Here is a 24,129-nt window from a genome sequence, read left to right as displayed (position 1 = left end):
TTTTACATTTAAATTTATATTTTATTTTCAAGAATTTGAACATCTTTACACAAATTTCAAGTCATAAATCAGTACTTTAAGTTTTCTTTAAATCTCTTTTTCTGTAACTTTTACAGCTTGAAAGGAAAATAAAAACAAAAATGATACAGTGAACAGAAGCGCAACACTTACAACAAAACACACAAAAATTATTAACCAGGAGCTGCTCACAACGGCGCCCCCCACAGGGAGCCCGGCAACAGTACAATAAATACACAACTCTATCATCTTTACATTGCTTGCATCAAGGGTCAGTTACCCCCTCCCTCAGGAGGAAGAGAAGGGTAGGAGGGCATCTGGGGACATGTCACTTGTAGGTTTTACAACATGGAGTGGGATAAGGGAACACGACATATGAGCAGACACAGGAGGGCGATGTGAGGGATGGCTTCGTACAGTGAATTCATGAACATTTACTCCTGGTACTGGAGAGATGAGGAGGGAGCAGAGATACTGGACACAATCCTCAGTGTGCCAGCTGGCATGTTTTGGGCACCAGGCCCCATGACGATAGGATGAGACATTAAAGGGGGTTGTCCAGTTGTAAACATATAAGCCATTAAGAGTAAATCTGCGGGGGTTTACTGCCCAGGACCCCCACCGATCACCTGTTTACTAGGCAATGCGCTTGTGTACTGAGTTGATTTCTGCAGAAAGTAGACAGTTCTGGTCACACTGTAGTGGCCAGACTTGGTATTGCAGGCATAGTTCCTATTGAAGTGAATGGCCTGCAATACCCAGCCGAGCCACTGCACTGGGAACAGAGCTGTCTACTTCCTGCAGAAATCAGCTCAGTGCACAAGCACCCCAGCCTGGTTAACAGCAGTTCAGAGGAGGTCCTGGGTGGTAGACCCCCTCCGATTTATTATTGATGGCCCAACCTGAGCATAGATTATCAATTTACAGCTGAACAAATTAAAGTAAATTTCAAACAAATTTTTGTCCTGATTGGAAACTTGTTCTAATAGTTCATTTTCTTGTAGGCTGTCCAATGCTGAGTATCAGAACGGTCATTTGCATGTGTCCAGACAGAGGAGGTTTCTGGGTAATAAGATTTTTTCTTGAGCTTTAAAGGGTGAGGCCCCGTGTTTCTCCTTTTGTCCTCAATGGGGTAGAAAACACAGCAGTTAGAGCTCCAAATAGCCTGTATAGACATAGTTACATGATAACATTTTGCAACTACCACTATATGGAGTTCACTATGGAACTTACTGTATATATACATTAAACTCAATAATAAAACAGTGAGCGCCCTCTAGTGGTGGCTACAGGTAGCCAAAATGTTATCATATAACTCAACAAGCAGAAAGCTTGAAAATGTTGAATTGAAACAAAAAAGGGAGAAATTTATAAAACGGTCTAAAATGAAAACGGTCCTTATTGCCCAAAGCAACAAATCACAGAGTGGCTGTCATTTTTCAAAGGCAGAATATGAAATGAAAGCTGAGCTATGATTGGCTGCCATCGGGAACAAAGACAGTTTTCATTTTAGATTGTTTTAAAAATCTCCCTTTAAGTAGATAAAGTTGCAGAACGTCTCGGTCTAAAAGGTCAATAGTGTTATCATGTATTTAAAACAGGGAGCTCAGGAAACGGCTTGCACTACTTGAAATCCCCTCCCCCCACAATAGCCCAGTGTTACCTATATTTTAGTGTATACATAATACAGTTTTCATTCCGTGTCATAGGCTAGTTTTATGCAGCCTAGAATATCGCGCGACATCCGCGCATTGCGCGACGCAAAAATAAGAAGCCCATTCTTTTGAATGGGGCCATACACATGATCCAATTTCTTCCTACATCGCAATACGGGGAAAAAAAAAAAAAAAAAAATCACATGTCCTATGTTTGGGTGTGCCCTCGCATCACATCGACCATTGTTTTCAATGGGGCTGGCAAAGCACCGCACCAAGTGTTAGTGAGAGCGATGCTGGGCCGAGTTTCACAGCCAGATATCGCACTCGCCCGTCTGAAATTAGCCTTAGTCTAAGGCCAGACAGATCCTTGTGCTCTCGTTAACCCCGTCCTGAGTTGTCATTTCCTGACAGTTCGCCCAAGACCTCCTTAACCATTATGTAATGAAAGGTTGTGTAACTACCTAATTAAGTTTGTATTTCAATTCTTCACAATATTCAAGATATCTGCTTGCTGTCAGTGAATAGAAACCCTACCAATTCCCTCCTATTATAAGATCTAGTCCAGGCCTGGCATATGAACTTCTTTCGGGGTCAGGACATGGAACAAGATGGGGCATGAGAACAAATGTGGCCATAGCGGATACATAACTACATAGTGAGCGTTATCACAGGTAAACATAGACCTCCAAGGTTTTTGGTCTGTTCAGGGATGCACGGGAAACAGAATAAGGGCTAAATCAGTGGAAGCTTTACCTTAGAGCCACAGTGCACAGACAGCTCCGTTCCCACTGTAGAGGCCAGGGTAGGCATTGCAGGTAAAGTCCCCAGTGAAATGCATGGGCATTTTGCCTGTAATACTAAGCTTGACCAGTGTATTGGGAACGGAGCTGTTCACTTCCTGCAGAAATTAGCTCAGTGCACAAGTACACCCACCTGGCAAACAGCTGATCAGCGGGAATCCCAAGTAGTGGACCCCATGATCGACTATAGATGGTCTATCCTAATGATAGACAATCAAATGGACAACCCCTGTAAGGGAATTGCTGATAGGGCAGTCCTCTAATATACAATTCAATTATTAGTTATGGAGTGGTTTCTGACAATCTGTAGTCTACTACAGGCCGCCATATCCCACCCATATCCTGCAGCCAACGACTGTGTCGCTTAACAATGTTGGATCACAGCTTCCGTAAGCAGTTCCCATATGAATAGATAAGAGATTGTTATTTAAGCAACTCCCTCATTCTCTGGACAGTGGCTCTAAAGGTGGAGCATGACTTTACAGGACAACATATAAAACACACCTGGAATTAAAAGAGTTAACACATATATGCCCACAGGTTGGCTCAGATTGCGACACTGTACAACACAGGGATTTGCACAAGAAGCAGGAACTATAAGTCCCAGAAAGTGGATTATAGGTAGCCTAATTCCGGATAACAAAGTCGCTGGCGATGCTGGAATGTGCAGAGCGGTGGAGTGCAACCTGCAGCTCTCCATTGTGAAACTACAATTTCTGTCTGATACAGAGCTCCAAATCCTCTGCATAGACTTGCATGATATAATTCTCTCTGCCTGCAGCCACCACTAGAGGGAGCTCACTGCATACTGGATTATTAAGGGAGTTCATATGCAGTAAACTCCTAAATTGTCCTGCGGGCTTCTAGGACATGCTTGGAGTTGTAGTTTCACAACAGTTGGGGTGCCACAAATTGCTAAAAGTGGTGCAGAGGCAGGCCTGGCATTACTGATTTGGAGACCGAAAATCTCAGGACTATATCATTAGCTGCCAGGTTGGTAAACCAAGGTGAATAAAGAGGCAGCAGCATCTCCCCCCTCCCCTAACTTCTGCTCCACAGACATTCACCAACCACACTAACAGCTACACACATACCACCAATAAAACACTGGAATGGATGTTATCTGTGAAGGGGAGCTGGAGGGGGGTGGCTACTACATATGGAAGGGTGGGCTGATATCTATAGGAAATATACAGGAGCCCCAGTCTTGATGCAGCAGCTGGAGATCTGAGATGATGGGTGGTGGACAGCAGATGATGCTCGGCCTCTATGGCTATTAGTCTTCTAGACTACGGAAGGCGTTCTGCATGTCTTCCAGCAGCTGGGCGTAATCGGCCTTAATCTTGGCTTCCCCTTCTTTTACTGGGTCCTGGGAAAAATCAACAAAAAGACAAAGAAAAGTCGTCAAGCAAGAGCGAAAAGACGAAAGCAGAAATATCGCTGAAGCGTGATGCGTGACGGAGCACCACGGTACACGCAGGTGATGGAAGACTAGATCCCTTCAGTAAAGAGGACTGGGCTGGTTCCACATAATGACAGGCTGCACATGACAAAGAAAATCATTCACAACCACTGGCAGAGCGGATGATTGCACGCGTCTCGTGGCTCCTACCTTAAAGGGGTTGTCCCGCGGCAGCAAGTGGGTCTATACACTTCTGTATGGCCATAATAATGCACTTTGTAATGTACATTGTGCATTAATTATGAGCCATACAGAAGTTATAAAAAGTTTTATACTTACCTGCTCCGTTGCTGGCGTCCTCGTTCCCATGGAGCCGACTAATTTTCGCCCTCCGATGGCCAAATTAGCCGCGCTTGCGCAGTCCGGGTCTTCTGCAGTCTTCTATGGGGCCGCTCGTGTAGAATGCCGGCTCCGTGTAGCTCCGCCCCGTCACGTGCCGATTCCAGCCAATCAGGAGGCTGGAATCGACAATGGACCGCACAGAAGCCCTGCGGTCCACGGAGACAGAGGATCCCGGCGGCCATCTTCAGCAGGTAAGTATGAAGACGCCGGACCGCCGGGATTCAGGTAAGCGCTGTGCGGGTTGTTTTTTTAACCCCTGCATCGGGGTTGTCTCGCGCCGAACGGGGGGGGTTAAAAAAAAAAACCCGTTTCGGCGCGGGACAACCCCTTTAATAATGTGTCTTTACTGGGGGCGGAAGTAAATTTATTTACTAGGCTCCAAAACCTCTGCTTTCCTTCATAAAGTAATAAAAAATTTTTGGCTACCTACAGCCACCACTAGGGGGAGCTTTATGGGTATCGAAGCTGTATAAATCCATATGCAGAGAGTGCTCCCTGGTGGTGACTGCAAATAGCTAGAATTTTATCATATAATGATGGATGCGAGATGCGCAGGCTATCAAAATGTATTAGAAGCCTTAAAGGGGTTGTACCAAAATAAACCTATCACTTATCCATAGGATAGATGATAAAAGTCTGATTGCTGGACCTATGTTCCCCTCTTTTTGTCACTACGGGGATGAAGCGATGGCCATGCATGCGTGGCCGCCTATTCACTCAGTCTCCTCCTGACTGCAGGGGATGCAGTGATCCCACAAGCAAGTAGGAGAGGGGGACACAAGACCTCTGTTCTCAGGATTGATTGGGGTCTCAGAGGAGAGACCCCCACCAATCAGACTTTTATCACTTATTCAATGTCTAAGTGATAAAGGTTTATTCTGGTACGATCCCTCTGACCCCTTCCTGACCGCATAATGTAAGTAAGTAATAATGTAAGTGCGTTCATGAAGGGTATGAAGCGCGTTTGGTACCCGAGACTCCATACTTGGCGGCTAGCAGCTGTTTCTGACAGCTGCTGATAACTGCTGCACGGAGCGTTAGCTCTGATCGTGGCAATTAACTGTTAGATGCTGCAGTCAGAGCTGACCGTGCATCTAAATAGTCAGCGGCGAAGCCCACTTCCCACGCCACATTGGCACCCGCCCACAATGCATTCAGGCGCTGCCGATGGGCTAGCATGGCAGCTCAGAGACTACTGCCTACTGAAAGCTCCCAGGGCTGCCATACATGGATACCCATCAAGGTGTAATAAAAGAACTTTATTAAATCTTTTTAACAATAAAAAAAGTGAAAATATTAAACGTTCGCCATGTACGTAAAAGTCCAAACTATTAAAATATCACAATATTTACTCTGCATGGTGAAGAAAAAATATATATATCCCCATTCCCAAAAAACTACATAAATTTGCTGACTGCAATCGTAGTGACCCATTGAATAAAGCTCATATATAAGTTGAACTGCACTTTGAACACTGTAAACCCCCCCCACCACCACCACCACCACCAAAAAAACCTCTTTGTTCTACCGATATGGTGGATGCGAAGGGCAAACTTTGCCTAATGGAAAATGTATAATGCCAACTTCCTGCCAAAAACCCTTATTTTGTGCACTGCGGTTTATAACAAAGCCATATTAGCGTTACATCCTTCTTTAGGCCGCCTGCAGACGAGCGGAAATCCCGCCGCGGGATTTCCCGCGGGATTTCCGCCGCTGAAAGTTTGCATAGGAGTGCATTAAAATACGCACTCCTATGCAGACGGCCGCGGTTTGGCCGCGCGAAATCTCGCGCGGCAAACAAACCGCGGCATGTTCTAATTTTCTGCGGGGCACGCACTCACCTGGCCGCCGGCTCCGGTCTGCGCATGCGCCGGCTGCGCGGCAGCCGGCACATGAAAGAGCCGGGGCCGCCAGGCGCGGGTGAGTACGCGCTCGTCCCTGCAGGCGCTCGGGTTGGATCGCGCGGCGAGAATTCTCGCTGCCATATCCGACCCGCTCGTCTGCAGGCGGCCATATAGGGAGATTCCACCCACATGTATTTTCCAGGCAGCCGTCTAACAATAGGTATGATCTATGAACCACTACTTGCACCACTAAAGGGTACTTTACACCGGGCGATTATTGCCCAAATTCTTGTTGGAAACAGCGATAGTTGTCCAATGTACATACGGCCACCAAGCGAGAAATTGCTCACCTGTCGGAGTCACTCAGTTTTTAACAAAAACTAAAAACCAAGCAACTGTTGGGCCGTGTAAACAGGAGATGCACAATGTTTGAGTGATTCCTGTTTACTACGAATGGAGGCAGGCGGGCCACAACCGTCCCCGGCCGCTCCACCTACATTCACCTGAATGACTATCTCCCGTGTAAGTACAGGAGCGGCATTTGGGCGGCAGTCTGCGGGACGGCTGTTGGTCCCTTCTGCACCCAACAGTCATCCCATGTAAAGGGACCTTTAGACTTGCAGCCACAGACCTCCTCCTCAGGCCTGGGAGAGGAGTGATAAGTACAGTATATCAGCGCATGCCCTGCACATTACATATAGTAAATATCATTTCATCTGACAACTCCAATGCTTTCTTTCAGAGTTGTTTGATAAACTAGAAGTGGGAGACTAATTCTAAAAGGCAATCAAGTATAAACCGACTATCTTCCCCCCCCCCCCCCCCCCCGTATAGCCCTACATCATATTCTATGCATTGCTCTGACCTTGAATTTCATGGAGGTCAGTCTGTACAGGATCTCTCCCATGTGTTCCCTAATTATTGACCATGTGATCTTGTTGTCACTTTGTGCAGTGGTCTCCACGGCACGGCGGGCCATGTCATAGAAAGCTATCATGTTGTAGAGTATGCCGACCGTCTTGTAGAAAGGACAGAACCTGAAAAAAAGAACATGACAATTGACAGAAATTAAGGAATCTACATTCCCATCATAGAACTGAATAAATAGTGCTGGCTATAGACAACATGGCCAATTCATCCTCCCTTCCTATGGGAGAAAAGTAGCTGCAATAGGGGTAATGCAGGCGCTAAACCCCCTCTCCCCAATTAAATAAACAGGTGGAGGCTGAGATAAGCTTGTATGTATATGGTGAAGTCAGCTGAAGGCAATGGATCTGATGTCAGGAACATGAATTGACCCCCTGCGGCCCCTACTAATGCCGGGGACAGCGGCCCAACCCCTGCGGCCCCTACTAATGCCGGGGACAGCGGCCCCAGCTAATGCCGGGGACAGCGGCCCCGACCCCTGCGGCCCCGACCGATGCCGGGGACAGCGGGCCCCGACCGATGCCGGGGACAGCGGGCCCCGACCGATGCCGGGGACAGCGGGCCCCGACCGATGCCGGGGACAGCGGGCCCCGACCGATGCCGGGGACAGCGGGCCCCGACCTCTGCGGCCCCTACCGATGCCGGGGACAGAGGGCCCCGACCTCTGCGGCCCCTACCGATGCCGGGGACAGCGGGCCCCTACCGATGCCGGGGACAGCGGGCCCCGACCTCTGCGGCCCCTACCGATGCCGGGTACAGCGGGCCCCGACCTCTGCGGCCCCTACCGATGCCGGGTACAGCGGGCCCCTACCGATGCCGGGGACAGCGGGCCCCGACCTCTGCGGCCCCTACCGATGCCGGGGACAGCGGGCCCCGACCTCTGCGGCCCCTACCGATGCCGGGGACAGCGGGCCCCGACCTCTGCGGCCCCTACCGATGCCGGGGACAGCGGGCCCCGACCTCTGCGGCCCCTACCGATGCTGGGGACAGCGGGCCCCGACCTCTGCGGCCCCTACCGATGCCGGGGACAGCGGGCCCCGACCTCTGCGGCCCCTACCGATGCCGGGGACAGCGGGCCCCGACCTCTGCGGCCCCTACCGATGCCGGGGACAGCGGGCCCCGACCTCTGCGGCCCCTACCGATGCCGGGGACAGCGGCCCCGACCTCTGCGGCCCCTACTGATGCCGGGGACAGCGGCCCCGACCTCTGCGGCCCCTACTGATGCCATGGTCAGCGGCCCCGACCTCTGCGGCCCCTACTGATGCCGGGGACAGCGGCCCCGACCTCTGCGGCCCCTACTGATGCCGGGGACAGCGGCCCCGACCTCTGCGGCCCCTACTGATTCCGGGGACAGCGGCCCCGACCTCTGCGGCCCCTACTGATGCCGGGGACAGCGGCCCCGACCTCTGCGGCCCCTACTGATGCCGGGGACAGCGGCCCCGACCCCTGCGGCCCCTACTGATGCCGGGGACAGCGGCCCCGACCCCTGCGGCCCCTACTGATGCCGGGGACAGCGGCCCCGACCCCTGCGGCCCCTACTGATGCCGGGGACAGCGGCCCCGACCCCTGCGGCCCCTACTGATGCCGGGGACAGCGGCCCCGACCCCTGCGGCCCCTACTGATGCCGGGGACAGCGGCCCCGACCCCTGCGGCCCCTACTGATGCCGGGGACAGCGGCCCCGACCTCTGCGGCCCCTACTGATGCCGGGGACAGCGGCCCCGACCTCTGCGGCCCCTACTAATGCCGGGGACAGCGGCCCTGACCCCTGCGCTAAATTTCTAAAGATGGGCCACTAATTCAGGAATTTATTCAGACTGCCAGAATTAGCGTCCGGAGGAAATTTTCCGCCATTATGGGGCCAATGACATCTGCCTCATGGGGGTTGTTGCCTTCCTCTGGATCAGCGCTTGGACTTGATGGGCCCTTGTCTTCTTACCACCGAATGACGTAAGTTACTATGTTATCGCACAACCAATGTAAACAAGACGCGGCGCAGAATTTACAAGGCCACTACTTTACCATTTTCAGTGACCTGGAGCGTGATGGGGGTTATCTTATAAGGGTCAGAAATCCCGTTAGCAGTGAGCATAGTTCCCAGTTAGACTCAGAGTGACGGAGATCCTCTTACCTGTCGTAGGGGGTGTAGCCGTTCTGCTGAAGAAAATCATCCTTAATCAGTTTGGCCACTTCCAGAGTAATCTTATCGGTTTCTGCTAGTGAAGCCTGAAACAAAACAGACCCGGACGGTGAACGGTGGGAGAAGATCTACGATCCGTCTCTGAACATGGCGGCCATACATAGCGCATCTCTCTAGATGTCTTACCTTTCCGACCAGCTGGACAATCTCAGCCAGGTCCTCCTCTTCTTGCAGAATTTCCTTGGCTTTGGTCCTGAGTGGCACAAACTCTGGGAAGTGCTTGTCGTAATATTCGTCCAGCGCCCTCGTGTACTTACTGTAGCTGATCAGCCAGTTCACAGAGGGGAAGTGCTTCCTCTGAGCCAACTTCTTATCCAAACCCCAGAAGACCTGCAAACAGGCAGTCCAAAAAGCAGAATAATGTAAGCAGCACTCTTCAAACAATCCAATGTGGGAAAGATGCATAGTCAGCCCAAACCTGGAATCCTCAGGCGTCAAATCCTCCTAAAAGAAGAAAATGCTGCAAATTTTCTGCAAGTGAAAACTATGCTGTAAAATTTGCATCTTTTCTGTAAAAATCAGTGCAGCTTTTGACTTGAAATCATCTGCGCTGCCGTAGTTGATTTCAGAAGATACAGCGCTCCCCTCACCTCCAAAGTCTTCACCAGGCATCCGGTGGCCTCTAGTGAGCGCAGCATCATTGGTCAGGTGTTTTGTAAGTGACCAGTTGGTCAGCACTTATTAGAGGCTGCCCGGCATCCGCTGTAGGAGGTGCCGAAAGCGCAAAGACTTTGGAGGTGAGGGGGAGCGCCGTATCTACTGAAATCTCCTGCGAAAGTCAAAATCCGCCTAGTTTTGGATGCGAAAATGCTGCGGAATTTGCAGCAGAATTTTCCGCTGTGGAAAATCCACAGTATTTCTGCTACCTGTTAATATAATCTTGGCAGAAACGTCATGGTTGTTTGACACCTGAGAGTTCCAAGAAATGGCGCAGTATTTCTGCCATGTGTAAACGTACCCTAAGACAGTATTTTGGGTACAGAAAAAGCCTTTGCCGTGCGCATGCAGGTAAACGAGCACCGATCATTGTGATTGTCGCTCAAACACCCACATTGGGCAAAGTAGAAAGGTCAGTAAGAAGCCGCCCGCAAAGTAACAGTCCAGGAAAAACAGATACATTGTGTCATGACTAATGCAGGGCCCCAGGAGTTGGGCATGACTACTATCTTTAGTCCTAGCCATATCATGCTCTGCCCCCTGAGGCCTTTCCTTTAATACACTGAACAATCCCTGCTTTAGTGAGTTGGTCCACCTTTTTGGGCAAATACAGCTTTCAGACATTGGGGAACAGATTCTGCAAGCTGGAGAACATCATCCACACTCAACCCGACCCGTGCCCACTGCAGCAGCGCCGTCAGTAGGTGCATATTTTGTGGGTTAGAAGGGGCAGAACTCTCAGCTCTTTTCAGCACATCCAAACAATGGAGTTGCAGTCCAGAGTTTGGGAGCCAAGGCAGTGTGGAGAATTCGTTATATTCCTCCAACCACTCCCTAGTGATCCAAGTTCAATGGCACAGAGCGATGGTGAGCAGACAGGTCCCTGTAGTGTTCTCCATTCAAGGATTGTGATATGATGACCAACGGTCCCCAGACCAGGTCACCTCACCGCCTGTTGAACCCCAACGTTGCATTACTGGGATATATCTTCATGTTGTTTATGCCTGAAAAAAAGGGATATCACTCCAGCTGACCTTCTGCCATGTGTCGGGGAGGACTCTGGTTCATCAGGGGCATTCTTGACGGTATTTGGTTATCGAACCCCAGTTGACGCAAGGTCATTGTGCAAATTCGTTCAACTTCCCTGCTGTTGTACTGCGGGGTCAGTTTGTCTACTGTGGCACATCATTGCTGAGATACCACATGCGCCCCCCATGCTCACCTCTAGGATCAACCACACGTGGCCTGCCACTGTATGATCTTCTTTTGGATGACTATCCATGGTTTATCCAGACTTGCTACAATCTTGATACCGGGGTTTGGGAACAGCCAACAAGTGTGTCTGCTTCAGATATTCTGGCACCACACCTCCGGGCACCAACAATCTGCCTGCAAAGTCACCAGGTTTACCCATGACTACTAATTGCTGCTTTCTGCTGCCCAGAGGAGAGGTAAGCACATTATCTGAGAGCACAACGTGACACGGCCATCACGTCGTACCGCGTTACTGATCACAAGATGTCACGCGCCAGCGGTTCCTAATGCTGTTCAGTGTAGGTAAACCTTCAGTATATCTGCAGCTCCTAATAACTATTAACTAATAGGGGGATGAGAAGGACTGAACATTACCTGTACGATTCCCAGGGTGGCAGAGGTGACTGGGTCTGAGAAATCTCCACCAGGAGGAGAAACACTAAGATTGAAACACACAAAACAGGACATGAATAGATATCCTCACTAAGTACACAGAGCTCCAGGCTACAGAACCGCACAACATACGCCATACTGGTTAAATGACTGCAGAGCTCTGTAGTGTTCAGAGCAAACAATGTGTGACTAAGAAGATATGCAACTAAGAGACCAACAAGTATTGGATTACTAAAAAAAAAAAGCCAGCAGAACTGCGAATGCAGCTCTGGATGTGACTGGAGTGTAACTCATGGTATAACACCAGTACGGATTAAAAAATTAAAGGGGTTTTCCAGGGATACCTCAGGATAGGTCATCAATAGTTCATTGGATGGCATTAGCCGCTTGGGACCCCAGCTGATCAGCTGCCTGTTGTCAGTGCCGAAATACACAAGGGTCGGACCGGAAGCTTCCGGTCCGACCCCTGTGCAGGTAGTTGTAACTGCAGCCACCGCTGTCATTGACTCTAATGGTAGCTGCGCTTGCAATTACAAGCGTCGGCCACTATACAAGGGTTGAAGCAGCAGCTTTGCTCCAACTCCTGTGTATTACGGCACAGCTGATCTGTAGAGGTCCCAAGCAATAGACCCCAGACTATCAATAGTATTTCCCTGGAAAATCACTTTTCCGTATTTGCAAAACTAAAACTAAATTGATGATGTACAGTACAAAAAGAAGTTAAAGGGGTTCTGTCTTAAAAAAAAAAAATATCAATACTTACCTATTCCTCCCCAGGCAGCCGTCTTACAGCAGCTTCTCCCTGCAGATCTTCTCTAGTCCCCCGGGTCACCTCACCACAAGGCAGCCGGATCCTCCTCTTCCTGTTATGTTGCGTCCATTCTTGGCATTCTTCTTCCGGCAGGTCAGTGTAGGTTACGTCGCTAGTGATGTAACGTTCACAGCCTAGCAAGGAAAGCCGAGCTATTACCGAGACTGCGTGCATGCGCAGTCTCGGCAATAGCTCGGCACTCCATGCTAGACTGAATGTTACGTCACTAGTGACTGGGTACACTGCCCTGCAGGAAGGAGACGCTTCGTCACCGGAAGAAACAAAATCGGTCGGCTGGAGGTGAGGTGACCCGGGGGACTGCAGGAGACAGGAGAAGATCGGCGAAGAGAAGATGCAGTAAGAAGCCCGACGGGGAAGAAATAGGTAAGTATAGAATTTTGGTTTTCTAATGACAAAACCTCTTTAAAAGGTGCAAGTGCTTTGTATGTGCTTTTATACCACGTAGGGGTACAAGGAGGTCTGGGAGGTTACTAATTCTCCACAAGGGTAGAACTGCGGAGAACAATTTCCGGGCTTTACTAGAAACTAGTTAAATTTGATATAAAAAGAGGTTAGAGGGATATAAATCTGGAAGGAAAAAAAAGACCCATTTTCTCAGCCCCTATAACTACACTGCAAGGTGAAAACAGCAACTCGTTAGGATTGTTGTTGCCTTCACAATTACCCGATAACCGTGGAAAAATCAGCTTTGGAGGGAATCTCTGTATTTTGGGATTTGAGAACTGAGCAAAGTTTCTGTAAAACCCATAAAATACTATTTTAGCACAAGCACCGCGATGAAAGGCGCCCACATAAGGGTGTGTTACGGAGTCAGCTGGAGGCGGCTGGGCTTTCGCACCTCTGGTTGTAGCCCCCTCTGACTCCACAACAGTTCAGTTTCTCTTGGCTGCCGGAGAGACGACATTGGCAGAACCTCAAATTCACCATGTGTGATCTGGCGCTTATTACCAGAATGACTAGATTTAACTCCTTAGGTCCCGGCTACTAGAAACAAAACTCATGTATATTATGCAGCATCAGCGCTCTAACCCGCTGGAAACTATATAGTTTGCTCTGCAAGGTTCTGATAATAGGCATTAATGGGATAGGATATGGCAAAAATATCTCATAGTAAGTATGGGTGGGGGTAGGGGGGGGGTCTCTCCTCTGGGATCCCACCTATCAGGAAGTCAGGAGTCCCATGGGAGAATCAAAAACTCCCATAGATGGTGATTGGGCATATGCTATAAAGGCTTGGAATACCCCTTTATTAGCACCCTATTCACTCTTTCTTGGTCATGCTGTCTCAGTGTCATACTTATTGCCACACTGGGGTTGTCCAGGACTTTTACTATTGGTGACCTATCCTCAGTATAGTAGATCTTGCCACTCAGGACCCCCACTATTCAGGTGATCATCAAGTCTGAACAGCACTGGAAGCAGATAGCGCTGTCAACATTACAGTGGCCATGTTAGGTACTACAGGCACAGCTCCCATTGAATTCAATGGGAGCTATGCCCGCAGTACTAAATCGGGGCCACTGCAATATGTACAGCACTGTCTGCACTTATAGTGGGCCCAGCAAACTTCAAGAATCAGGTAACTGGTGTCGTAGATTTGCCCATGCACTCTCTCAGCAGAGCAGAGGGGGAAATTAAACATTTTCTTGTGCCCAGACTCCTATATTACAAAGAAGAAAAAAAAAAAAAAAAAAGCTTCCAGAAGTATTCTAGGGAGAGCGACAGGGACGATTATTTCCGATGAAATGTGCTCACCAGATCAGGCCCTGGAGTAACGCTCTGATACTTACGCCCCCACAATGCTGACGCTGCCTTCTCTTTCGGGGTTTCCCAGACACTTTACCCGTCCGGCTCGCTCATAGAAAGAGGCCAATCGAGCGCCCAGGTAGGCGGGGTAACCGCTATCTGTATGGGAAGTAAGCACAGTACTATAGGACACCAAAGACAGCTCCCACCATCCCCTGTGTTACATATGATGGCCATAAGGAGATCCCATATTAGGACAATAGTTGGATAGATAAATGGCCGCCAGACCCTTATCAGGAGATAAGGATGGAAAAATCTAATCCCAGCCCATTTCTGTGACTTCTTTAAAAGGAAGTAATACTCTGTGGCTCATATCTGCCCCCAAGTGGCAGGGTTACTCACCAGCAGGCATTTCTGCCAAACGTCCAGAGATTTCTCGGAGCGCCTCAGCCCATCGAGAGGTGGAGTCGGCCATCATACTGACGTGATACCCCATGTCTCTGAAGTACTCCGAGAGTGTGATTCCTGTGGGGTAGGAAGTAGCACATTCAATCCTGCAGCCTACGTGACTTGGGCGAGACCAGCTGACAGCACTTACCAGTGTAGATGGAGGCTTCTCTGGCAGCTACGGGCATGTTGGATGTGTTGGCGACCAGAGAGGTTCTCTTCATAATACTCTCGACTTTACCGTCCACCTCCATAGTCAGCTGGAACAGAAACCAGAAGCGCTCACGCTGCAAATTATACTTGTAGGACAAATTTATGTGCAAGCTCCAGCCATAAACCATGAAAAATAAAAATACGCCTGACCCTGCCAAGAATAACAGCTGCTCCGCACCAAAGAGTGCAGCACGGGCGACGCGGGTGTGAGGTCAAACTCCGTTCACAGGGTAACACATGAGGACTCCATAACTACGCAAACCTGAAATGTCTCCAAACACTAACAACCCCCCCCCGCCCAATGTTATGACCCCGTCCCAGTACTACCCCTCTCTGAACAACCAGCCTCATTCTGGATTAGAAAGGGGGCTTTCAGTAAGGGCGGTCTCACAAGAGCGTATGGTAATAGTGTATTACGCATACAGGAATTGTGTGCATAATAGGTTGCACCAATGTGCCATAGGCGGCCATGTTACCGCTCACACGAATTGCGTAAATTATGCGTGTAAGAAGAAAACGTAAGCAAGTTCTATCGTGTTGCGTATTACGCGCACACACACACCAAAATAGTACATGGTGCTGGGCGCACTGTCATTGCGTACTGGCTGCATGCGGCACGTGTATATTATATAGCCCGCACGCTGCGAGATACGCTCGTGGGAGTCCGACCTAAGAATCCCTATTTTAAGTCAATTGCAACGCTTTCATATCACCTAACACTGCATGTTTAAGTGCACAAATGTCCCAGCATTACCTGCTTGTTCAATCTCTGCATGGACACTGATCAAGAGATTTGCATTCTGGGAAGTGTCATCTTAACGCGGAGCACTGTAAAGTCATCTAATGAAGGAAACAGTAACTGCCTCTCTCATGCATTATAGGAGCTCAGCTGAGCTCTAAAGAGATGTCTGTCCACAAGCTTACTGACTGTTTCCAATAATAACAAGCAGTATAGCGAGTGCACCTCTGGGGTAGTTCACTACGCTATTGTGTCCTCCAAAAATGATGGAAACTAAGGGGAAACTACGTCATAAAGTCAATCGTTCTGTTCGGAGTTCCCAGGATGGAAAAGACAAAAACACTGAATGTAGCCTAAGAAATGAAATCTACACAGAGGCTTAAAGAGACGATTCCCATCTGAGGCCGTTATGGCATATCCACGGGATATGCCATGAAAGTCTGATAGATGCGGGTGCCAACTCTGGGAAAGGCACCTGTCTCCATTTCTGGTCCCCTCTGACTCCAGCCCAGCTGAATGCTATGGATGAGGGTCGTCAGAACTTCCGAAGACAGCCAAGCAGGCTTCGCTATACTGCTTCTGTATCTCCCATAGAAGACATTAGAAGTTACAGATTTACAACACAGCCACCTAGGAACATTGCAGCTCGCTGTGCGATGCAGATTCCATAACTCGGGACTTATGTAGCATATCCTGCTGCCATGCCATGAAAGTCTCAGATGGAATACCCCTTTTACTTTATATGTGGATTCATTCTATACATAGTCTATGAAGGGGGTTGAAGGGCATATATTGGGTATGCTCACACAGGCGAATCTGACTTCTCTGCACAGATTCGGCCTCAACACCAGTCTGACGGTAAGCCATGTATTTCTGCTGCAGAGTTACCGCTGTCTATGCAGCCCTCGTCAATGAATGGGACACTGTACTGGGGCAGATTTGGGATGGATTTGATGCAGAATGAGCAGAGATGCCACATGGATTATGCATCAAATAATATGTTGGAAGTTTCCTCTATGTGAACATACCCACAGGCTTCTTATACATCACTGCTTTAGTGCCAATCACACTGGTCAAGACACAGGGCTCCTTACCTCAGGAAAGTCCCTCAGTACTTCAGACATCTCATTTCCTCTTTCTCCACATCCGACATAGATGATGACGTCACTGTTTGAGTACTTAGACAAGGACTGTGAGATCACAGTCTTACCACAACCAAAAGCCCCTGGGATGGCGGTGGTCCCACCTTGTACGCACCTGAGGAAGGAAACCCATCAGTCACACTGAGATGACGACCAGAGGAGGTGAAGATGGACAGGGCAATGATATCCGCAGATCACTCACTGACATTAAAGGTTAGAATTTTATGTATCTAAGGCCCCCTGTCCACGGGCGAGGCGGAATATCGCTAGCGATATTCCACCGCCCGGGAGCAGGAGAGAGAACTGTCAGTTCTCTGCGGTGAGCCTATCTGATAGGTGAGCCTATCTGATAGATAGGCTCACCACGGAGAATCGCAGCAAATCACAGCATGCTGCGACTTGAGTCCCACGAGCGGAGAATCACTATGATTCTCTGCTCGTGGAAAGGGCGGCACTTTCCATAGCAACACTATGGAAAGCGTGCACTGCGTTACTTGCGGCCGGATGAACCGCGAGTAACGCAATGCACTGTCGCCTGTGGACAGGAGCCCTAAAGCTTCATTATCCTACAATGAAACGTTTTGCAATTTTCTAACATGTTTCAATTTCTACTGTGCAGATCTTCGCATCCCAGCAATGAATAGAAACTCTCTTCTTTGGATCCAGAAACCCCGAATACATCCATTTTTAGTTAATCCTATGTGAAGTAAACACATCAGCCGTACAAATGTATTCCCTCTCGGAATCAGTGCAATAGCTCAGTACTGGTGTCCTATATTGAAATAACAATAGCGTACTTGAATAGGAAGGCATGGATGCGCTATATGATAGTATGGGGCATGGGCTCCTGGGGGCCCCGGAACATGGATTTCAATTTTGTGTTGTGGCCCTTGTAAGACAGAAAAGAGAAACCCAATTGTAAAATTGAAGAGTAACATGTGAGAAGCAGAGATCCGCTTTTCATGTTTCTCCAAATCCCGTGGGACTGCTGCTATGACTGAAGTAAGGAAATGTATGTTCTGGTAGTACGGCCTATGGGAAGGTGTAGTCGAAGGAAGCCCAACGTGGATCGGTACCTGAATCTCCTGAGAGGACAGTGGATGACTTCCTGGATAATCTACCTCTATTACAGCAGGAGGCGACCACTTCGAGTACACTTCCCCATGGGCCATGCTACCAGAACTTACGTTTCCCTACTCCAGTCATAGCAGCGGTCCCACGGGACTAAGAGAGACGCTGTAAGTGGATTTCTGCTTCTCACAGGCAACTATTCAACTTTGCAATTGGGTTTCTCTCTCCCTTTTTTTAAAAGGCGCCACAACACAAAATTGAAATCCCCATGTTCTGCAGTGGGGATATAATGAAAACTCTCTTCCGCCCTCATTTTATGAGGCATCAATAATAGTGCTGATAAAACCGGGCAAAGAGCCAACTGAATGCGATTCATATAGACCTATATCATTGCTCAACGTGGATTATAAAATCCTGACCAAAATATTAGCTACTAGGCTAAATAGAGTAATATTATCTATAATCCACGAGGATCAAACGGGGTTCATGCCCGGGAAATCGACCACGATTAACATACGTAGGACGCAGACAATAGTACAATTAGGCAGAAAATATAATAAACCCTGGGCAATAGCGTCTTTAGACACAAAGAAGGCATTCGATTCATTGGAATGGAATTTTTTAGAAGCCTGCCTGACCCGTTTTGGCTTCGGGCCGCGATTCCTAAAATGGATCAAGCTATTATATAAGTCACCCATGGCAAACGTAATAGTTAACGGTATACCATCAATGAAATTCCCGCTATCACGGGGAACACGCCAGGGATGTCCACTATCCCCAGCTCTATTTGCGATAGCAATAGAAGCACTAGCCATCCGCCTACGTAATGCCCCTGATGTGACTGGAGTGCAATGGGAGGGCAGAGAAAGTAAAATTGGACTATATGCAGACGATATGATTTTATATCTCTGCAACCCTGAACACTCATTCCCACAAGCCCTAGAAATAATAAACTGTTTCTCCAAATACTCCGGCTTATATATAAACTGGACCAAGTCAGCCATAATGCATACAGCCAAAGACTCCGTCATGATCCCATGTGTACTCTCCAGTGGACTACTGGAAGTAACAAAATTCAAATACCTAGGAGTCAATATAGTACAGGATCATGAAAACACCCTAGGTGAAAATATAGATCCGCTATACGACTCAATAAGCACTAAAGTAAAGGTTTGGTCCAGACTTCCTCTCTCGGTGGCCGGGCGAGTAAATTTGATAAAAATGGTAATTCAGCCCAAGTGCCCGTATTCCCTACAACATATACCGGTTAAAGTACCAGAAAAATTCTTTCAAACATTAAATTCCCTGATTATTCGCTTTATCTGGGGCCAGGCCAGATCTAAACTGGGACTTGCTAAACTGCAAAGATCTAAGAAACAAGCGGGAATGGCACTACCTAATTTCAAATTATATTACCTATCAAGCCAACTACGAAACCTCCGTTCCTGGTTTACCAGGGGGGAGTTACCACTGACGGACTATTATTTAAGCTAGCGAGGTAGCGGGACAAAACTTGATTTGATTCCTGGAACATCCAGAATACACAAAACCATCTAAATTACTACCCATACATTGACTAGCCCAATCGGTGTGGCGTGTGGCCAAAGAGATCCAACAATTCACTGACATAATGGCTGACACCCCTCTGGGGGAAAACCCCACTCTGCCATCACTACAATCACTACAAGATACTAGATATTGGACTTCTCTGGGAATACAGGTGTTGGGAGACATATACGAGGACAATGTAATGCTAACTTACACACAATTACGGGAAAAACTACAAATGCCGAAATTACAACTATTTAGATACTTCCAATTGAGACACGCCCTAAATGCCCAATTTCCGTCAGAAACGGTTAGAATCTCTAAGTACCCAATAGTGGGCGTCCTCAGGACACAGGGACCCAAAGGACTGATATCAATTCTTTACACGCACTTACTATCAGCCAAAATGGATCATGAGCCATTATTAGTCTATGACAATTGGAAAATTAATATCCCTACTCTGACAATAGAGGACTGGCAGGAAGCGATGGAGTCGCATCTATTAGTGTCACCGGCAGTTAATAATAAAATGATACAATTATACGTGATACACCAGGCATATCTTACACCAGTCCAATTGAATAAAATGGGCAGAACAGACACAGCGACATGCCGCAGATGTCATCAACCGAATGCCGACTTTTGGCACCTACTATGGGAATGTTATCATGTAAAGAAATTCTGGGAAGAGATATTTAATTTCCTGTCTTCGCTCCTGCCGACCCCACCGGTCATGGACCCCAAAATAGCAATATTTGGACTGATAGACGAAGAAGAGTGGACACACTACAATAAAATATTCATCAGAGAAATGTTATTAATAGCCAGAAAAAACGTAGCCATGAGATGGATGGCAGCGAGACCGCCCTCCATCTCACAGCGAGACCGCCCTCCATCTCACAATGGAAAAAGTTAGCTGACACTATAATAACCTATGAAAAGGTGATTTACCAACACAGAGGATGCCCGGAAAAATTAGAAAAAGTGTGGGGTGAATGGCTAGACTCGCACAACACATTATGTTTCGTGGGCCCCAGGGGCCCGTCTGCCATACCATTATGCAGTGAATCTATGCCTTCCTATTCAAGTACACTATTGTTATTTCAATATAGGACACCAGTAGTGAGATACGGGGCTGGATCGGTCTTTTTGATGACAACCTGTATTATAACACACCATCAGTGCAAGTAAAATCTGTCTGCAATTCAAACGATTTCACTCACAAATGACTGTGAAAAGTATTAGGCAAAGTAAACAAAACTGTTTACATTCACTGATCGCAAGCAGAGATTTTGCTAACTGTAAGGAATTGAAGCAGAAAATATATTGGGAAGTTACAGAATTTTTTTAACATGCCGATTGAGCTTTAGTTCCATGAGACTAGATCTTTAAGAACTTACGGGAACAGAGCATCCAGCACTCTCTGGCCGGTCAGCAGCGGATGATTTGCAGGAAGCTTCTCGGTCACTGGACGGACTGTTCTGACAGGCCACACTTGGACCATTGTGAACTTCTCCTTCACACCCTCAAACTCCAGCTCCAGCACCACGTCCTAGAAAAGGAAGAAGAGAAAAAAAGAAATCAAGATGACGCATTCAGCATGGTCTCCACAGGAAGTAAACCACTTAAGTATATATTGAGATGTACAACTATTGAAGATGACGCAACAGATATTGCACGTGCCCGGGCGAAGAGGCTTCACCTGGCAATAACAGCTGACCTCTGGGCACTGGCATAACTGTAGGGGATGCACCTGGGCCAGGAGCCTTAGGGGGCCCATAAGGCCTCTCTTCTCCATATAGGGAGCCCAGTACTATTAATAAAGCATTATAAATGGAGGCCCTGTTACAGGTTTTGCATTGGGGCCCAGAGGCTTCAAGTTACGCCTCTGTGTTAAGAAGTTAAGAGAAGTTGGGGGGCCCCAAGATAAACTTTTGCACCTGGGCCCATGAGCCTTTAGCTATGCCCCTCTGTCTGGGATGAGAGAAGAAGGACCTGCGGCAACCAGATCTTATAGCCAGAAAAACCTTATCTTTCACTGATGACTTCCATTGAAGAAGGGTCGGTCACTACACAACAAGGAAATCTTACCGACGTGTCGTAGTGTCCAGGGGGTGCCACGTAGGTGACTGTACCCCGGTTGCGAGGAGGGAGCATAATCTTGTGTTTGATGAGAGAATTCTCAAATACACTTCCGTAAATATCTCCTCCTGTGATGTGACTGCCGGTCTGCGGAACAAAGAGGATTACACAATGAAACCCAGACAGTAATGTGCCCGAAGTACCTCATCTAGAAAGGAAGGTGGGGAGTTATCTGTATAATTAAGGGAAACATATAGCATACGTAGTACAAACCAAACAACCATAACATTAAATCCATCTGCTTAGCATTGTGTTATTCCCCAACTCATCCATTAAGGTCGGGTCTTAGATTATCTCTGCCCTCGTGAGTGGGCTAATATCAGGCCAGGGGGCAGTGAGGGGTGCAGGGTGCCAGGGAGTGGGGCTGCGGTGAGGAGGGAGCGGACGGCACGCGGAGGCTGCGGCGAGGAGGGGGCGGGCGGCACGCGGAGGCTGCGGCGAGGAGGGGGCGGGCGGCACGCGGAGGCTGCGGCGAGGAGGGGGCGGGCGGCACGCGGAGGCTGCGGCGAGGAGGGGGCGGGCGGCACGCGGAGGCTGCGGCGAGGAGGGGGCGGGCGGCACGCGGAGGCTGCGGCGAGGAGGGGGCGGGCGGCACGCGGAGGCTGCGGCGAGGAGGGGGCGGGCAGCACGCGGAGGCTGCGGCGAGGAGGGGGCGGGCAGCACGCGGAGGCTGCGGCGAGGAGGGGGCGGGCAGCACGCGGAGGCTGCGGCGAGGAGGGGGCGGGCAGCACGCGGAGGCTGCGGCGAGGAGGGGGCGGGCAGCTCGCGGAGGCTGCGGCGAGGAGGGGGCGGGCAGCACGCGGAGGCTGCGGCGAGGAGGGGGCGGGCAGCACGCGGAGGCTGCGGCGAGGAGGGGGCGGGCAGCACGCGGAGGCTGCGGCGAGGAGGGGGCGGGCAACACGCGGAGGCTGCGGCGAGGAGGGGGCGGGCAGCACGCGGAGGCTGCGGCGAGGAGGGGGCGGGCAGCACGCGGAGGCTGCGGCGAGGAGGGGGCGGGCAGCACGCGGAGGCTGCGGCGAGGAGGGGGCGGGCAGCACGCGGAGGCTGCGGCGAGGAGGGAGCGGGCAGCACGCGGAGGCTGCGGCGAGGAGGGAGCGGGCAGCACGCGGAGGCTGCGGCGAGGAGGGAGCGGGCAGCACGCGGAGGCTGCGGCGAGGAGGGAGCGGGCAGCACGCGGAGGCTGCGGCGAGGAGGGAGCGGGCAGCACGCGGAGGCTGCGGCGAGGAGGGAGCGGGCAGCACGCGGAGGCTGCGGCGAGGAGGGAGCGGGCAGCACGCGGAGGCTGCGGCGAGGAGGGAGCGGGCAGCACGCGGAGGCTGCGGCGAGGAGGGAGCGGGCAGCACGCGGAGGCTGCGGCGAGGAGGGAGCGGGCAGCACGCGGAGGCTGCGGCGAGGAGGGAGCGGGCAGCACGCGGAGGCTGCGGCGAGGAGGGAGCGGGCAGCACGCGGAGGCTGCGGCGAGGAGGGAGCGGGCAGCACGCGGAGGCTGCGGCGAGGAGGGAGCGGGCAGCACGCGGAGGCTGCGGCGAGGAGGGAGCGGGCAGCACGCGGAGGCTGCGGCGAGGAGGGAGTGGACCGTATTTGGAGATTGTGATGGGGTGTGAGCATATTACAGAGTGCTCAGATTCTTACTCTTGTCCATTTTTGCTGCATCCAACACATCAACTTCAAGAACTGATTGTTCACTTGCTGCCCAATATATCCCACTGCTGTACAGGTGACATTATCTCCAGATAATCCACGTTATTCCCTTCACCCGTCAGTGGTTTTAATGCCACGGCTGATCGGTAAATTGATATAGGTGTGTGTCTACAAACTTGCTGATAGTTTCCAATAGCAACCAAAAGAATATTGAGTGCAGCAGTGAGCTCTAGTACAGACTAAGGGTCTTTGTACACGGGAGAATTGTCAGATGCTTAATTTCCCAGTAATTCTCACTCCTGTGCTTTCATACAGAAGCCATAATCATTCACTGAATGGAGGCTGAGCGCACCGGAGATCACTTCCGGCCGGCCGCCTCTATTCACAGTAAACAGGCAGTCGTTCATAGATGATCTGCCTGTTTACACAGGCCCATTGACATTTGATTTTTATGCCTACACAATGAATGATAATAATTGAAGGAATTATTCAGTCACCGGCAGGGTTTACACAGAAGGTTTAGGGTTTAGTTTCACATGATCCAGTGATAAACTGAATGATAATCGTTCCGTGTAAAGGCGCCCTAACTCAGGTCTATCTAGAGCGCCCAAGTCAGTGACTTACCATCAAACACGTGTTTGCAACATGAACTTCAATCTACTTACCCGAAGACTCTTAGAAGGGGTGAACTCCCACTTGATGTCTTGGGTCAGAGCGGACACGTTTACACCCCTAGGGATATAGATACTTTGTGTGGAGTCACTAATGTCCTTCAGAGGTCTCTGAATACCATCAAAAATGGATCCCATGATGCCGGGGCCCAGCTCCACAGAAAGGGGCTTCCCAGTTCGCAGGACAGGGTCTCCAACTGATACACCAGCTGTATGAGGGATGCTGAGGAAATTCACTTAGGAAATATGTAATACACAATAAGAACTTTCATCTGAGCCGGAGACCTCATACAGAACTCCAGATCTCACCCGAACCTGGACGCAGCGGATAAACAGACATTAAGACGTCTGTCCACAGCTGCAGCCTCTGCACTGAATGGCACC

At 49.7% G+C, this 24,129-nt stretch overlaps 1 protein-coding gene across 1 annotated transcript in view; it reads right to left on the bottom strand.

Annotated features, from left to right (window-relative positions):
- ATP6V1A (ATPase H+ transporting V1 subunit A) overlaps positions 1–24,129 on the bottom strand; it is a 36,038-nt gene continuing 11,909 nt past the window's right edge. The window contains exons 5-16 of the mRNA XM_066599332.1: positions 23,740–23,954; positions 21,383–21,520; positions 20,692–20,843; positions 16,625–16,787; positions 14,730–14,838; positions 14,534–14,656; positions 14,176–14,290; positions 11,536–11,599; positions 9,376–9,579; positions 9,181–9,275; positions 6,990–7,161; positions 1–3,845 (exon numbers count right to left, since the gene is read on the bottom strand). Of these exons, the coding sequence (XP_066455429.1) occupies positions 3,753–3,845; positions 6,990–7,161; positions 9,181–9,275; positions 9,376–9,579; positions 11,536–11,599; positions 14,176–14,290; positions 14,534–14,656; positions 14,730–14,838; positions 16,625–16,787; positions 20,692–20,843; positions 21,383–21,520; positions 23,740–23,954 (1,643 nt within the window). The 3' untranslated portion in view covers positions 1–3,752. The remainder of the gene's footprint in view (positions 3,846–6,989; positions 7,162–9,180; positions 9,276–9,375; positions 9,580–11,535; positions 11,600–14,175; positions 14,291–14,533; positions 14,657–14,729; positions 14,839–16,624; positions 16,788–20,691; positions 20,844–21,382; positions 21,521–23,739; positions 23,955–24,129) is intronic.

This window comes from Eleutherodactylus coqui, chromosome 4 (assembly GCF_035609145.1).
Source record: "Eleutherodactylus coqui strain aEleCoq1 chromosome 4, aEleCoq1.hap1, whole genome shotgun sequence".
Taxonomy (NCBI): domain Eukaryota; kingdom Metazoa; phylum Chordata; class Amphibia; order Anura; family Eleutherodactylidae; genus Eleutherodactylus; species Eleutherodactylus coqui.
The sequence above is the reverse complement of the archived record's forward strand: the minus strand, read 5'-3'. Positions and strand labels throughout refer to the sequence as shown.